The sequence below is a fragment of the Ceratotherium simum genome, chromosome 1, assembly GCF_057802395.1.
Source record: "Ceratotherium simum simum isolate JZ-2026a chromosome 1, ASM5780239v1, whole genome shotgun sequence".
Lineage (NCBI taxonomy): Eukaryota > Metazoa > Chordata > Mammalia > Perissodactyla > Rhinocerotidae > Ceratotherium > Ceratotherium simum.
In genome coordinates, this window is record NC_141900.1 from 71090182 (window position 1) to 71108098 (window position 17917).

General features: G+C 38.8%; 1 protein-coding gene across 4 annotated transcripts in view; it reads right to left on the reverse strand.

The window, feature by feature from the left end:
* DOCK4 (dedicator of cytokinesis 4) overlaps positions 1 to 17917 on the reverse strand; it is a 447327-nt gene that overhangs the window by 129648 nt on the left and 299762 nt on the right. For all 4 annotated transcript variants that reach the window (XM_087429682.1, XM_087429692.1, XM_087429686.1 and 1 more), the window contains exons 19-23: positions 17802 to 17885; positions 17439 to 17539; positions 15263 to 15344; positions 14044 to 14214; positions 2843 to 3035 (exon numbers count right to left, since the gene is read on the reverse strand). In XM_087429682.1, coding sequence (XP_087285808.1) covers positions 2843 to 3035; positions 14044 to 14214; positions 15263 to 15344; positions 17439 to 17539; positions 17802 to 17885 — 631 coding nt within the window. The remainder of the gene's footprint in view (positions 1 to 2842; positions 3036 to 14043; positions 14215 to 15262; positions 15345 to 17438; positions 17540 to 17801; positions 17886 to 17917) is intronic.

Consider the following 17917-nt stretch of genomic DNA (forward strand, 5'->3'; position numbering starts at 1 on the left):
TTCACCATATTTCAGTGATGCAATCCATTGCTTTATGTTTATAGTTCCTAGGTCATTTTTTACCCATTCCCTGTCATTTGGCTGTGGTAACTTCTGGGTAAATATGACAAAACTGGGGTATCCAAATCCCAAAATCCCTAAAAAAAATCCTTCCTCTGTTGTAAGAACTGTGTATGTGCATTTTTTTTTAGGAGAGGTCAAAAGTGTTAATTAACCCTTTTACCTGTTGTTCTCAGTGGACTGCGGCTACTGGAACCTCTTTTACTATGATTCTTTGCATCCTCACTATGCCCTTAGTTACCCGGTTTCCTACTGTCCCTCTTCTCCCCGCTCCAGTTAGACATAATCTGCCTATTTTTGTGAGATATACCATGTTCCTTGTAGGAAACCACACTTTCCTCTTAACACAATCCAAGACATCCTATCCTGTTCTTAGACACCATCTATGGCGCCTACCATTTGCATTACACATCTTCTTTTCCTTTGACATCTCTTCTTTCAACTGGACAACACAGATATGCCCCACCTATCCCCAAAGTCCAGTTTCTGACTTAGAATTTAGGAGTCACTAGAAACACTTTCCAGGTTTTCCTAAAACTACTGTGGGGTCTTCTGTGATTTAAATAGAGGGTAGTTTGAACCTTGGAAGGCTCTTAGGGATGCTTGCTGTTTTGCTCCATGAAGATAGCCTCCTTACTCATGTGCCCTGTCTGTTATACATGACAGTCTCTGTTTTCTTCAATGGTGAGTCACTAAACATCAAGCTAAGCCTCATCTTTCCAGGGCAGTGACAGAAGTCTTTCCTCTTACTAGCATCTGTGTGTGCTTCTAAGTACGCTGTTGGTCGGGAGCTGCTTTTGCTTCTCCAGAAGTTTATGCTTCTCCATAGTCATCCTCCATGGGGAGCATCCGCATAACATGAGAGGCAGGTTTTCCCTTCTTCTCTTCCTCCTCTGAACCACACTGTCATAATCAGAGCCTCTCAGCATTGGCTCTGAGCCTCTCCTCCATCCAGGGTCCACATTTCCTGGGTCTCCTGAGTCCTTTCACCCTCACCCCAATAAATAATCTTACCACCTCCCACAAAGACCCAATATTTTTTTTCCTGGACCATAGAAGCTTCTCTTTATTTCTCTTTAGTCTTGATTTTTCTACTATCTACTGAGTGTTAGTAATCAACAAGGAACTGAAGCCACAGACAGAATACATCTCTCAGAGGCATATAATGAATATAATCTCCCCAAATAATTTCCTTATATTTGAAAACAATTTTCATTATCTGTATGGCTCTTTTGGTGTCAGACTTTAACCTAACAAAGAATTATCTGGCCAGTGAGGGAGAAACACAGCAGAAATAACCAATTCCTATGAGATGAGAATGAACTTTTCTTTGTTTAGTGAAAGCAGAATTGGTGTTCTAGTCAAACTGGGGTGCCTGGTCTGGAGCTCCACCCCCTCTACTCCACACTCCCTGTTTCCAACCCCAGAGGAGGCCCTGATCACTTCAGCAGAACCTCTAGGGCTCTGAGGGACAGAATTTGTAAACCATGCCAACAAATATCTTTTCTCCAGGAAGAGATGTATTTTTATGGGGAGAAATCAGAAGGTTGAACTTTCTTTTACATTAACTGAAGCATTGTTTATTTTAGAAAAAAAAATCAAAACATAATAACCATCCATCACAGGAGAAAAAATAAATTAACCATGATTCATTCAGTGAAATATTATACAATAGTAAAAAAGTGAATGAACTACAGCTATGTCTAGTAGCATGGATAAATACAAAAATATAATATTAGTCAAAAAGAAGCACGCTACAGAATGGTATATAACAATGTCATCATATAAAGACTAAAAGATGAAAAAAATTTGAAAAGATAAAAAATACGATATATTTTTATAGCTATATAATAAAGGCATAGAAACTAGGAATGGAATCTCTGATAGCGGGAATTTCTACGAAGGAAGTGAGTATACACAGGAGGCCCTAACTATATCTATAACGATGAATTCCTTAATAAAAGACCTAAAGCAAATATCTGATATTGTTAAGATTTGTTAACGATTTACTCATATTATGTTCTATTCTTGTCTGTATGTTTAAAATGTTTTACAATAAAATAATGTAAAAAACAGGTTTGTTTACTATATTTGAAACCCTATTTCAAGGATATTATACACATATATATGCATTCATGTGGAAAGATAATTCTCAATAGAATTAATTGTTTAAGTTTTTTATTTGGTGATACTGATGGAAACTTCTTAAAATAAACTTTCAAATGAGGTTGTACTTTATTATTTATTTCAGGAAAAACTAGAAGAAAACAAGAGGCAATGGGATTTAATAACAGATAGTATGACAAAATCAATTTAGTAACTGATCACTTGCTGTTGGAATAAAACTAAAAATGACAATACACCAAAACTTCCACCTAGTTTCAGCATACAGATTGATGCAAAACTTTAGAAACAAAAGAGACAAACAAACAAGGATCATATCAGGTCCCCGTAAGCATCTCTGAAAGAAAATGTGAAATTTTGTTGAATATTAAAAAAAATTAAATCTATAACAAGAAAAAAAGCACGCCCTACATTACAATTCATTGTAGAATCAATTATTTAATCATTAGAGTTTTCATTCTTTCTAGAAATAAAGTTTTGAGAGCCATACTTTTGTATCTGGCTACTTAATAAATTTATTCCACCATCTAAATAAATAATGCTTTTGAGAAAGTAGTTGTCAGTTTCCTTTTTTTAACTGTGTCTGCTGACCTGTGACTATAAGATAAGTAATGGCTTTCTAGAGACATTATTTCATCCAAGAGACTCACCACCCTACCTGGGTTGGTATAAAGCTGGCTTTCCACGGTTTTGCCAATGCACTGCAGTTTAACGGCCTGCAGGGAGTCGTCCACGTGCACGATGGTCGGCAGACTGCCCAGGGTGTCCTGTACCAAGTTGGCCACTTCCCGGACGTCAAAGAGCTTCAATAGCTCTGAGTACACGGCTGGGAAGGAGCTCAGAAACACAGCCTAAAAAAGATGAAATGGAAATCAATTCCCAGCTATGTCATGAGAAATCAGCTGTAAAATGTCAGGGAGTTTAAGATTCTGACAAATATTTTTGAATGGTATGAAAATCAATATAAAATGTTTCTAGTACCTAAAGGTAAAAAGGCTCAAAGGGCAAAAATTTTTTAAAAAGTGCAGCAAAACAGGACAATTTTTTGAAATGAGCAAAGGTGCAACATAACAAAAACTGGGAAATTCTAAAAAATCACTGACATTAGCAAAATGATTGGCAAAACCCCCCACAGAATGAGTAAAATGCACCATGATCAAATGGCAAGAATGCTCAACCAAGACCTGGACTGTAGTCACTTCTATTTCATTCCTCTTTGGAGCAGCTTTCTGAAGTACACATTTAAATCTCATTTACCTTTAAAAAACCAAATACACTAATTCCCTAAAGCATTCAATTTATGATTTTTTTTTTCTTTCATAGCTGTTTTTATTTATTTATTTTTTTTTAAATTTTTTGTTTATTGCAGTAACATTGGTTTATAACATTGTAAAAATTTCAGGTGTACATCATTGTACTTCTATTTCTGCATGGACCACATCATGTTCACCACCAAAATACTAATTACAACCCATCACCACACACATGCACCGAATTATCCCTTTCACCCTCCTCCCTCCCCCCCTCCCTCTGGCAACCACCAATCCAATCTCTGTCCCTATGTATCCGTCCATTGTTGTCACTATCTACTACTTAATGAAGGAAATCATACGGTATTTGACCTTCTCCCTCTGACTTATTTCACTTTGCATTATACCCTCAATGTCCATCCATGTTGTCACAAATGGCTGGATTTCATCGTTTCTTATGGCTGAGTAGTATTCCATTGTGTATATATACCACAGCTTCTTTATCCATTCGTCCCTTGATGGGCACTTAGGTTGCTTCCAAGTCTTGGCTATTGTGAATAAGGCTGCAATGAACACAGGGGTGCATATACCTTTGCAAATTGGTGTTTTCAAGTTCTTTGGATAAATACCCAACAGTGGAATAGCTGGATCATATGGTAGTTCTATCCTTGATTTTTTGAGGAATCTCCATACTGTTTTCCATAATGGCTGCACCAGTTTGCACTCCCACCAGCAGTGTATGAGAGTTCCCTTCTCTCCACATCCTCTCCAACACATGTTGTTTCCTGTCTTGTTAATTATAGCCATTCTGACGGGCGTGAGGTGATATCTCATTGTAGTTTTGATTTGCATTTCCCTGATAATTAGTGATTTTGAACATCTTTTCATGTGTCTGTTGGCCATCTGTATATCTTCTTTGGAGAAATGTCTGTTCAGGTCTTTTGCCCATTTTTTAATTGGGTTGTTAGTTTTTTTTTTGTTAAGATGCATGAGTTCTTTATATATTTTGGAGATTAAGCCCTTATCAGATGTATGGTTTGCAAATATCTTCTCCCAATTGTTAGGTTGTCTTTTCGTTTTGTTGATGGTTTCCTTTGCTGTGCAGAAGCTTTTTAGTTTGATGTAGTCCCATTTGTTTATTTTTTCTATTGTTTCTCTTGCCCGGTCAGACGTGGTGTTTGAAAAGATGTTGCTAAGACCGATGTCGAAGAGCGTACTGCCTATGTTTTCTTCTAGAACTTTCACAGTTTCAGGTCTTACATTCAAGTCTTTAATCCATTTGGAGTTAATTTTTGTGTATGGTGTAAGGTAAGGGTCTACTTTCATTTTTTTGCATATGGCTATCCAGTTTTCCCAACACCATTTGTTGAAGAGACTTTCTTTTCCCCATTGTATGTTCTTGGCTCCTTTGTCAAAGATTAGCTGTCCATAGATGTGTGGGTTTATTTCTGGGCTTTCGATTCTATTCCACTGATCTGTGTGTCTGTTTTTGTGCCAGTACCATGCTGTTTTGGTTACTATAGCTTTGTAGTATATTTTGAAGTCAGGAAGTGTGATACCTCCAGCTTTGTTCTTTTTTCTCAGGATTCCTTTAGCTATTCGGGGTCTTTTGTTGTTCCATATAAATTTTAGAATTCTTTGTTCTATTTCTGTGAAAAATGTTGTTGGAACTTTGATAGGGATTGCATTGAATCTATAGATGGCTTTAGGAAGTATGGACATCTTAACTATGTTAATTCTTCCAATCCAAGAGCATGGAATATCTTTCCATTTCTTTGTGTCTTCTTCAATTTCTTTCAGAAATGTTTTATAGTTTTCGTGTACAGATCTTTCACCTCTTTGGTTAAGTTTATTCCTAGGTATTTAATTCTTTTGTTTCAATTGTAAATGGGATGGTATTCTTAATTTCTCTTTCTGCTACTTCGTTGTTAGTGTACAGAAATGCAACTGATTTTTGTATGTTGATTTTGTATCCTGCAACTTTACCATATTCGTTTATTACTTCTAAAAGTTTTCTGGTGGATTCTTTAGGGTTTTCTATATATAAAATCATGTCATCTGCAAATAGTGACAGTTTCACTTCTTCCTTTCCAATTTGGATCCCTTTTATTTCTTTCTCTTGCCTGATTGCTCAGGCTAGGACTTCCAGTACTATGTTAAATAGGAGAGGTGACAGTGGGCATCCTTGTCTGGTTCCTGTTCTTAGAGGGATAGCTTTCAGTTTTTCACCATTGAGGATAATATTAGCTGTGGGTTTCTCATATATGGTCTTTATTATGTTGAGGTACTTTCCTTCTATACCCATTTTATTCAGAGTTTTTATCATAAATGGATGCTGGATCTTGTCAAATGCTTTCTCTGCATCTATTGAGATGATCATGTGATTTTTGTTCTTCATTTTATTAATGTGGCGTATTACGTTGATCGATTTGCGAATGTTAAACCATCCCTGCATACCTGGAATAAATCCCACTTGATCATGGTGTATAATCTTTTTAATGTATTGTTGTATGCGATTTGCTAGTATTTTGTTGAGGATTTTCGCATCGATGTTCATCAGTGATATTGGCCTGTAATTTTCTTTTTTTGTGTTGTCCTTGTCTGGTTTTGGTATCAGGGTAATGTCAGCTTCGTAGAATGAGTTAGGGAGCTTCCCCCCCTCCTCAATTTTTTGGAAGAGTTTGAGAAGGATAGGTATTAAGTCTTCTTTGAATGTTTGGTAGAATTCACCAGGGAAGCCGTCTGGTCCTGGACTTTTATTTTTGGGGAGGTTTTTGATTACTGTTTCGATCTCCTTACTGGTGATTGGTCTATTCAAATTCTCTACTTCTTCTTGATCCAGTTTTGGAAGGTTGTATGATTCTAAGAATTTATCCATTTCCTCCAGATTGTCGAATTGGTTGGCATATAGTTTTTCATAGTATTCTCTTATAATCTTTTGTATTTCTGAGGTGTCTGTTGTAACCTCTCCTCTTTCATTTCTGATTTTACTTATTTGTGCCTTCTCTCTTTTTTTCTTGGTGAGTCTAGCTAAAGGTTTGTCAATTTTGTTGATCTTTTCAAAGAACCAGCTCTTGGTTTTATTAATTTTTTCTAGTGTTTTTTTGGTCTCCATTTCATTTATTTCTGCTCTGCTTTTTATTATTTCCCTTCTTCTACTGATTTTGGGCTTGGTTTGTTCTTCTTTTTCCACTTCCTTTAGGTGCATTGTTAGATTGTTTATTTGAGATTTTTCTTGTTTGTTGAGATAGGCCTGTATTGCTATAAACTTCCCTCTTAGAACCGCTTTTGCTGTATCCCATAAATTCTGGCATGTCGTATTTTCATTTTCATTTGTCTCCAGGTATTTTTTGATTTCTTCTTTGATTTCTTTGTTAACCCAGTCGTTGTTCAGTAGCATTTTGTTTAATCTCCATGTATTTGTGGCTTTTCTGATTTTCTTCCTATAGTTGATTTCTAGTTTCATCCCGTTGTGGTCAGAAAAGATGCTTGGTATTATTTCAATCTTCTTAAATTTATGGAGACTGGTTTTGTGGCCTAATATGTGATCAATCCTGGAGAATGTTCCATGTGCGTTTGAAAAGAACGTGTATTCTTCGGTTTTTGGATGGAATGCTCTGTATATATCTACTAGGTCCATCTGTTCTAGTGTGTCGTTTAAGGCCAATGTTTCCTTATTGATCTTCTGTTTGGATGATCTATCCATTGGTGTAAGTGGAGTGTTAAAGTCCCCTACTATTATTGTGTTACTGTCTATTTCTGTTTTTATGTCTGTTAATAATTGCTTTATATATTTAGGTGCACCTACATTGGGTGCGTAGATATTTACAAGTGTTATATCCTCTTGTTGGATTGTTCCCTTGATCATTATGTAATGCCCTTCTTTGTCTCGTTTTACAGTTTTTGTTTTAAAGTCTATTTTGTCTGATATGAGTACTGCTACCCCAGCTTTCTTTTCATTGCCATTTGCGTGGAGTATCTTTTTCCATCCCTTCACTTTCAGTTTGTGAGTGTCTTTAGGTCTGAAGTGTGTCTCTTGTATGCAGCATATATATGGGTCTTGTTTTTATCCAGTCAGCCACCCTATGCCTTTTAATTGGAGCATTTAGTCCATTGACGTTTAAAGTAGCTATTGATAAGTATGTACTTACTGCCATTTTTAACTTTTTTTTTTTTCCCTCAGTGTTTTAGTAGTCCTTCTCTGTTCCTTACTTCTTCTATACAGAATTGATGGTCACTTTAGTTTGACCTCTGACTGAAAGCTGTACTCTTTAACTACCCTCCTCCCTCCTTTTATGTTTTTGATATCATATCTAACCTCTTTTTTGTGCATTTGTATCCATTACGTTCTAATCGTGGAAATAGATAATTTTTCCTATTTGTGGTCTTCTCTTTTCCCCTTAAATCAGTCCCTTTAACATTTCTTGTAACACTGGTTTCTTGGTGACAAACTCCTTTAATTTTTGCTTATCTGGGAAAATTTTGATCTCTCCTTCCATTTTGAACGATAACCTTGCTGGGTAGAGTATTCTTGGCTGTAAGTTTTTTCCTTTTAGCACTTTAAATATATCATGCCATTCTCTTCTAGCCTGTAAGGTTTCTGCTGAGAAGTCAGCTGATAGCCTTATGGGGTTTCCTTTGTATGTAGCTTGACATTCTCTTGCGGCTTTTAGGATTCTCTCTTTATCTTTAATTCTGGACATTTTGATTATGATGTGTCTTGGTGTAGGCCTCTTTGAGTTTATCTTGTTTGGAGCTCTCTGTGTCTCCTGTACCTGGATGTCTGTTTCCTTCCTTAGGTTAGGGAAGTTTTCATCTATTATTTCTTGAAATAGATTCTCTGCCCCCTTGTCTCGCTCTTCTCCTTCCGGGACACCTATAACACGGATGTTAGTGCGCTTGATGTTGTCCCAGAGGTCCCTTAGACTGTCCTCACTCTTTTTAATTCTTTTCTCTTTTACCTGTTCACCTTGGGTAATTTCTTCTAGTCTTTCTTCCAGCTCACAGATACGTTCTTCTGTATCCTCTACTCTGCTTTTGAGTCCCTCTAATGAATTTTTCATTTCCAGTATTGTATTCTTCATTTCTGATTGGTTCTTTTTTATATCTTCCATTTCTTTGTTGACATTCTCACTGAGTTCATCTATTCTTCTCCCCAGATCAGTGAGCATCCTTAACACTCTTAGTTTGAACTCTCTGTCGGGTAGGTTGCTCATTTCTGTTTCACTTAGTTCCTTTTCTGGGGTTTTGTCCTGTTCCCTTACTTGGAATGTATTCTTTTGCCTCCTCATTTTGCCTCTTTCCCTGTGCTTGTGTCTACGTATTAGGTAGGTCAGCTACGTCTCCTGCTCTTGGATAGGTGACCTTATGTAAGTGATGCCTTAGGAGGCTTCCAGTGTGCTTCCCTCAGTTCTCAATGTTCCAGGGTGACCCCTATGTGGGCTACGTGTGTCCTTCTATTGTGGCCTATTAGCTCTCCCTATAGGTGCCCAGGGAGGCTGAGTTATGCTCCTGGCCAGCTGTTGTAATGCTCAGCTGCTTGTAGTTGTTGTGGGCCCTTCAGTCTCTTTATCAGGTGTGGGGAGCCCCAGCACAGTTGGCTGCAAGTTCTAATACCACATTTGTGTTGCAGTATTTCTTTTAAGTGAGTAGGCCCCCAGTGTGGCAAGTTTTTAGGCTCAGGGCCTTACAATTGCTGTAAACCTCTAGCCTATTAGGTCTCTTGTCAGCTCTCTGGGGATTGCAGCTGGGTGGGGCTGCCCTCAGGCACAGGAGCACCCAATTGTTTCAGGCTTTGGAAGGTGGGGCAAACCTCCTATGTGGGTCTTTGAGAAGCACAAGTCTTCTGCAGCTGACAAGCCCTGTTGCCCACAGGTCCACACACACAGTCAACACAGTCCTGCCCCGTGTGAGCGCCCCGACCTCCCCAAGCGGACCCAGTCTCTCCACGGTGGGAGCCCCACACACTCCGCCACCACCCCACACTCTCCACCCGCTCCTTGTGCACACCCTGCCCCGCTCAAGTCAGCTCAGTTGCCAGGCTGCAGAGAATCCAGTCACCAATCTATGCAGGCCCACACGTTGCCTGAGGGCTTGTTGTTGGGTGGGGCCAGTCTCTAGGGTGGGCTGCCTGCCCTGGCTGAGCTGGATTAAATCGGTGCTCTAGCGGGTGGAGCAGACCCTGGGCTAGCAGGTCTCAGGGAGAACTCCAATGGCGTCTGTGTCAGCACGCTCACACCAGGCCACAACAATGGCCGCCGCCAATGTCCCAGTCCCTGGAGAGGTCTCACCCCTCACCGTGATGCACTCAGGGCCTATTAGGTGAGTTCTTGTCACCGAAGCACTGTGTACCTTTCTTTCTGGTGATTTTAGGATGTTTTCTGGAACGGGTGAGTTTGTGCATGGGCCCTTTAAGAGCCAGTTTTAGTTTCTTTGTGAACCGGGTTTTCTGGGGGTGCTACCCAATGCTTTAGTAGTAGGCAAAGTCAGATATTATGCCATTGGTGTCGATTGTGCTGAGTCCACAAAATGCCCCCAGCGGGGGCGCTCCCCGGCTCAGGACCCCGCGCCTCCAGGGAGGGTGCGTACTCAATTTATGATTAAAGAAAAAACAAGACAGGGCATCAGAAGACCTGGATTTTATACAGTACAAGCTTTGCTTCTAATCAACTCTGTGACCGTGGACAAGTCATTGTAGCCCGCTAGGTTACAGTTTAATCACTTGTAAAATAAAAGATCATTAGAACAATCCCTTAGGTTTTTTTCAAGATCTATTGTAAACTCCGAACTATGTGTACTAAGAACAATATTCTTCATGTAAATAAAGAAATCTAATAATCACTTTTTGAGGAAAGAAAAAAGATGCTAATATCAAATCTTAAGGGACATACTTAAAAAATTGGGCTAGGATTGTACATCAAAACAAACTCAGCCTTTTAAAATTCCACAAAAGGAGGGCAAAGGAAGGAAAAGTTGGTCAGCCTCAACTACCTAGTAGGGGAAGCAGGCACATGTTTCTATTATGCTGAGATTCGAGTGCTAGCTGGCTTACCAATGAGATCTGACACCAGCAAGAAAGTAGGTCGAGTCTATGTGCTGATGATTCAAACACAGAATCAAACTCAAATTCATGGATTTTGGTATTTATCTATACAGGAGCAGCAAAAATCTCTAGAAGAGTGAAGACTTATTTTTGATACCAGAGCCATCAAAACATTTAAGGTGCTGCGGTCAATAGCTATGTTCTCCTTGACTCTTAAAAATTATAGATTTACTTGAATGAGGTTAAAATTAATAACTTGGTATTCTCTGTTAAAGTATTTATATAACCTTTATTTTACTCTGCAAAGAGATGAGTCATACAGACAAAGTTTAAAAAAATAAAATAAAATGAGCCTAGCGCTCTAATCACTGAAAAGTCAACTAAGTTGATTTTCTTCAGGAATCTCTAAATTTATCCATTAATTCTTTATTTATACCTCTTTACTTCAAAAAAGTATATGAATTTGCCTGCAATGGAAGATACATATATAAAAAGGATAAAGGAACAAGGACCTTGTGATGAGAAAGACAGTTGTACCAGGGTATCTAAGCTAAGGATTTCTACTGCAAATAAAAATAAGAGTACAATTTGTTTTGACTTTCTTGGTAGCCAAAACAAATACAGAAAGATAATTAATAGAAATTTGGGGTAGGGTCTTAGGCCTCAAGTCTTTCTGTCATTCCTCTTCTTCTCTTGGGGTTCCTGGGGTAGGGATCTGTCCATGGAATGGGAAACCAAAAACCACTGCTACAACAGTTCAGTTAGCTGGCTGTTTTGCCCAGGGCAGGGCTCCCAAGGAGAGAGGCATTAGTAAGCTGGGCTTAGGCCAAGAGGACTAAACGAGCCTCCTACTAGGCCCAGGATGGCCAGATCTGTGGGCAACCGTCCACTGATCCAACATGAAGGATTGCTGGGATGGCTGCTCTGCCTCCAGGAGACGGAATTTGCCCCGAGTAGAAGCCCACGTGGAAAAAATGCAAAATGGAGCAAGAAAATTAGGTTTTTGCCTTTAAGGCAGCCTAACAGTAAAACTCAGACCAATGGATATTCTTGGCTCTGGATGTGGTAGGCAGAGTTCTAAGATGACCCCCAAGACGTCTGTCCCATGCTGGTGTTCTCATGATTACGTTATGTCATGTGGCAAAAGGGATTCTGCTCATGTAATAAAGGTTACTAATCATTTGATCTTAAAATATGGAGCTTATCCAGATGGGACTGACCTAATCACACGAGCCCTTAAAACAGAAGTTTCCTCTGGCTCGTTGTGGGCGAAGTCAGAGAGATTTGAAGCATGAGAAGGATTTGACATACCGCTGCTGGATTTGCAGATGGAGAGGCCACATACCAAGGAATGCAAGTGGCCTCTAGATGCTGAGAGTACCCTTCTCCTCCTCTCATCCCTGGAGGATAGCCAGCAAGGAAATGGGAATCTCAGTCTTACAAACACAAGGAAACTGATTTCTGCCAAAAGCTTGAAAGATCTTGAAAGTGAATTCTTCCCCAGAGCCTCCAGATAAGCCATCAAAGCCAATATCTTGATTTTGGATATAGGAGACCCTAAGCAAAAAATCAACCAAGCCTTCTGACTTATGCAGAACTGTGAGCTAACAAATGGGTGTTATTTAAAGCCATTAAGTGTATGGTCATTTGTTATGCAGCAATAGAAAACTAATACAGTCGCTCAATCAGATTAGTGACATCTTCCTTCTGATAAGAGCGAGCTTTGAAGGTGTGGGGTCAAAAGGGAACCTGGAATGGGAAGAGGGAGGTAGCATTCCTCATCCTCCCAAAACATAGAGGGACAAAGCCCTCATTGCTTATTAAAGAAAACTAACCACTTCATCATTTTATATGAATTTTTTCTTAGCATCAAACTAAAATAAAATTATCACATCATAATTTATAAGTAAGGGATACTGCACAAAATAATAGAGGATGACTCTGGTAGAGTTTACAAAGATATTCAGGAAATTTATGTATACATTTTATATAACATCTCTTGATAAAAAGCTAAGGGTGAAAAAAGAAAAATCTAATATAATTCTCTGAAGGTGCTAAAGTTGTTTCACTATCTTGATCGAGGGACAGAATTTGAAGAATCAAAGACAGTGGAAGTCAATATGTTAAACAGATAAAAGGAGATCTGCTCTATTCCTTTGTACCACAGCAGCCCAAGTCATCTCAGGGCGACTGCTAGGATTCAGTGGAAACATAACTAAGGTAAAAGAATATTTCCTTACCTTTAAAGGAAGAAAAAAATCTCTTGAGTCCCTAGGAAGGCATCTCAGTGAGACACCATGACTTAAGGTTACTCTTAAGGGTAAAGAGAATATTTTTCAGATGTAAATTAGTTAAGCTTTGTCCCTGTAACTGGTAAATGTTAAAAAGAAAAATCTCAAAATGAAACCATGAATTTTGAATAGCTTCTGCAGAAGTAGTGAACTTCTGAGAACTTTGATCTAAAGGAATACATGGTTAGCTTGTTTGATTCTCCTTCTCAAATATCAACAGCTGAAAGTAGGGTTTAGCTAGTGGGCAATTTGACATTGAGGTCTCTGGCAAGTTCCTGAAGTGCAGTGATTGTATCGTGGATGACAGAGGCCAAAATGACATTAAAAGAGCCTGAATTGTATCCTTGCCCAGACAGAAGATCAGTCCACCCTTATAAAGCAGAGAATAACAAGAATAGTCCCCAAATAGTCAAAAAAGTACGGCACTATTATTGGAGAGTTGGTACATTTCTGGTGTTTTGCCATTATACATTATGCCTTCCACATATCAAATGGCACCAAATTATAACAATACTCTTACAGATCTAGTTTTGTCTTCTAATCTCCCATTTTATGTCCCAATTCTCGATAATTATAAGTCTCTAGTCTCCAGGGGATGGTAGCAAAGAGACTGCTTCTCCATTTGACAGGTTTTTAACCAAGTCATTAGAATTAAAAGTATACAAGAAGGATCAAGAACATGTAGAGAAAGATTCAGAATTATTTCCTGGATCACGTTCAAGGCCATGCTATTTGGAAAGTGGACGGATCCTGTTTTTAAACAAAACATGTAGAGCTACTGCCGGTAATAGAATTTGGCAACAGTTGCTCAGCACTGGCCATATAAGATCAGTCCCAGGACGATTAGGGTCAAGTTAAATAAAACAAAAAAACACGCAGTTTAGCCGAGCCCAATATAATGAGTCTCAAGTTGACAGATTAAAATGCAGTTGCAAGGCTTGGGGAAAACAAAAGCAACAGATTGGCTGGAGCGAAATTCCTTCTCCAAAGTTGAACGTAACAGTGTGGCTAATCACCAGTATGTGTTCTGGTAACTGGAATCGAACAGCCTCTCCACTCAGAGTGAGAACAGTCCGAGGAAAGGCAACCCAACTTCCACTCTGCTGGAACTCAGAAGCTGGGGGACTTCTTAAAGCCTATTTAAAGCTGGTTAAGCTATAAATATAAACTGAAGCAATGGATTTCTCACAGAGAAAACATTCACTTATGCTGCTATATAAAAATAAATAAACTGGACTCATTTCTCTTCTACTCAGCAGAGATGAAAACAAATTACCTGTGATTGAGATAACGCTCCAGAGCCTTTGCTCTCTTGGGAGAGAAAGAAGCGGACGGACATAAGGAGCTCCTGAATGCAGCAGCGGAATTCCTCTTCGTTTTGACCACCGGTGGCGAGGGAAAACAGCCTTCGAGACTGAACTATATACTTAAAAATATATTCTTGTGCCTTTTTAAAATAAAATTTTTAAAAAGTTAGTTTTAAGGGAAACCAAGAGTATTTATTCAACAATGAGAAGCATAAAAACTATGGTACAACATTAGACTTTTAAATTACTGATTTAAACACTAAGGCCCCATGAGATTTTTGAACAGTATTTACTTGTAGGGGAAGAACTATTTTTTTCTGATGCCTAATGAGAGAAAAGGTATAGATACTTTAAAAATTCTATGTAATTCTCAAGAGGTTTGAACATTAAATGTTTTTGATCCTCAGATGGTTTTTAAATTTAGTTAACAAAGAGATAATGGCCTGTCTCTCAAAAATGATTTTGCTTTGCTGGTAGGTACTCTTGCCACTTAATATTTTACCTTCAATCAGACCAAAATGATAAATTTATGATTAATAAAATGCTTGTTTTATAAAATGCATACTTGTCTATTTTTATCTACTGACATCAAATAGCGTGGCACTCAACAACAGGGCTCAGAAGACTGCTAGGGCAGTCACTGGACAATCCCTTTAAGAATCTGTGTTCCTATTGAACATGTTTGCAAGTAAGGTATTAGCATCTCCATATACATTGAGCACATAGGGCCCAGAGATGAGGGTAGCGTTAAACCATGAGACACAGTAAGACCTCAGGTTTCCTTGTTGTGATCCCTGCTAAGCCACTCTATTCTCTCTTAAAATTTAAGATAAATGGTTCTCAGATGGTCTCTGTCAGGGTGGTACAAGCAAGAGCCAGGAACTTCTAAGCTTAACTGCCCATCTGTAGTCTTCTCTCCAGCCAAGCCACGACTTCACTTCAAGCATTCAAGAGCCCAGAGGAGTAAGGATTCAGTCCCGAGCAGGTTCCACTGGGCGAGCCTGGCAAAGTCCCTTTCAAATTTCATCAGCTCTGGAGCAGCCATAAACTGATTAAGATCCTTGAATTGGAATGTCAGTAATATATCATCACCAGTTACTGTCTGTGTGCAGGAAACCAATTAGTTTAGCATCACCATGCAACAGCTCTGTCAGACTCCGGTATCTGCTATGGACAGTGTGTTATTACCTTCAACACCTCCTGAATGTGCTCTTGCCGCTCGGCTTCTGTTATCCTGTCCACATACCACTTGAGCACTTTGATGAGATCTCTAAAATACAGGGAGAAATGTGCAGAAGGTAGAACTGTAGACTTGGTCTAATTCTCAATTAAACGCCAACAAATCAAACACTTATTTTTATCATGAGCCGAGTCTTCTTTTCCCATCAGTTCTCACATTTGTCTGTCAAACTGCTATAATATAATAATTTTACAAAATCTGCATACCCACATCACTACCCTTTTTGAAGATGACTTCCTCCCAATGAGATTCCCCTCAGTCTGGACATATTCCATCGGCCCTGCTGTTTCTGGCAATGCTTCCAAATGGATGAGCACAAATATCAGAGAAAAGGACTCTGGCCAAGGAAGTGCCTGGAAGTATGACTGTCATGGTCAGTCTTGGACAATGGCTAATTGGGATTTCTTCCCCAGTGACCATGTAAACAGCTGGAAGAAATATTCAGCTGGAGGCAAAAGGGGGTGTGGCAAGGGATGAAGGCAACACCTCCCCACTTCAAATCACACCCTCCATGAATTTATCAAGCCAATTCTCTGACCTGTGGGAAGAACAAAGCTTACCGTCAAACTGTGCCTTTAGGTAGAAGGAGAATTTCCAGAAAAACCAAGTTTTATTTTTCAAGAAACAAAAATTAAACAAAAAACAGCTATTCTCAAGGTTGCATTCTTGCTACCTTTCACTTTGGTCAGTTCTTGGTTTCTAGGAAACAGAGCAATTTTTTTAAATGCTCCTCTTTTCTCTTAGTCAGGGAAGAACACATGGATGTGCCAGTAGGTAGATGCTGCTGGGAGCGCTATTTTGAAGATAATATGTCAGTGAGTTTCTGACTATTCACAGCCCAAGAAGATTCCACAGGCATTATTTTTCTTTTTAGGACTGATTATCCTGCTTTCCTGGCCAACCTGAAGTATTAGAAATCACACCCTTCTTCTCCAGCTTCCAACGATAATTTCAGTTGGAATTCGTGACTTCCTCACACTACAGCCCAAATTGTTAGGCCAAGTGGCAGAGCCGTCCAACACTTCAAAACTCTCCCTGATGTTACATTTCACCCTCTGCAAAAATCATGTTGACAGAGGGTCACGTCTTGCAAAAATAACTCCATTCATTCAAATGCTAGAGGCATAAATCTTAATATGCCATGATCGAGAATATCCAAGGTAATGGGATCAAATGCTTATTTACCTACTAACCTTTTGTATATCACAAAGAAGGGGAAAAAAGGGTAAAAATTTGATTCCATGCTCTTTTAACACACCTCTGGGAATAGATGATTTTGCATGTACATACGCATAAGTGCTTAAGGTATAAGGTAAAAACGTGGGCAGAATAGCAATGACAGTATTGGAACAGGGAGACAGAACAGTGGGGTTCATTCCAGGGCTGTATCTAAGAAGGACCAAACATCAGGAGGATGTTACGCATAGCACAGAAAGAGAGACGGTGTTGCCTTCTGGCAATTATCAACTAGGCTGCATGGAGGCAGGTACTAGCTAAAGCATGTCATTCTCCATTCACTTTCAGCCTTGCTTGCGTAATTTGAGCTGATAGGAAGGATGAGCAGTTAAAATGACAGCTAGTATCAAAGGGTAGCCCAATGACTGAACCGCTTGTGGCCAGGGACCAGGTCTCACTAATCAGCACAAAGTATAGTGTCTGGCATGCAGTAGGCACTCGGTAAATATTAACAGGATGAATGACTGAATGACTTTAAAAAGGTATGATGGTGAAGCCTGTTTTCCCTTCATATTTCTTTCTTAAAGACATCTAGAATCATCAAGGAGTGTGGTGATTAAATGGGGCTCTTGGAAGCCAAAGTGAAATAACCAGACATTTTAGATCAAAGAACATCAAGTGAAATAGAGACAAGAAGAAAACACTTTATATTTTAGGTTTCAGGAATAGAATTCAGGAAGTTCTTTTTTTTTTTTCTTTTAATCAAAATAAGTTCCAGCCATTAAAAAAAAGTGTGTGAGAAAGGAAGATACTGTCTCAAGAGACACTTGTGTTGTTGTGCTTCATTTCTTTTTACATTCCCTTTTAAATTTTTCTATATTGCTGGTTCTGCTTAGAAAAGCTCAAAAGGAAGTGCTTCTAAACCAATTACAAGATAAAGGGCCTTACCTGTACGCAAGAGCCCCAGCAAAATGACTCTCAATGTAAGTGTCCATTACGGGTTTAAAATGATGAAATTTGCTATCTTGCAGCAAATTTATGATGTGAACCTAAAAAGAAAATTGAGCTTTATAAAACTGAATACACACCAAGACTTTTTTTCTTTTTGGTTCTTTTTAAGTGAACTCATGCTATTAAGTGCACACTTCTGAAACAGGCTTATGAAACTGAATACACACCAAGATTTTTTTTCTTTTTGGTTCTTTTTAAGTGAACTCATGCTATTAAGTGCACACTTCTGAAACAGGCTTATGAAAGTCAAGATTGAGAGACAAAATTGTTAAGATATAATTTAACAGAATTTAAACTCACCAAAGAATCAAATACTTTAGACCCATATTTTTGGGAATTTTCATCTAAAATTCCAAATAAGGTATCCAGTGTATCTTGCAGAAACTGTTAGATAAAGAAGAAGTAAATGAATAAAT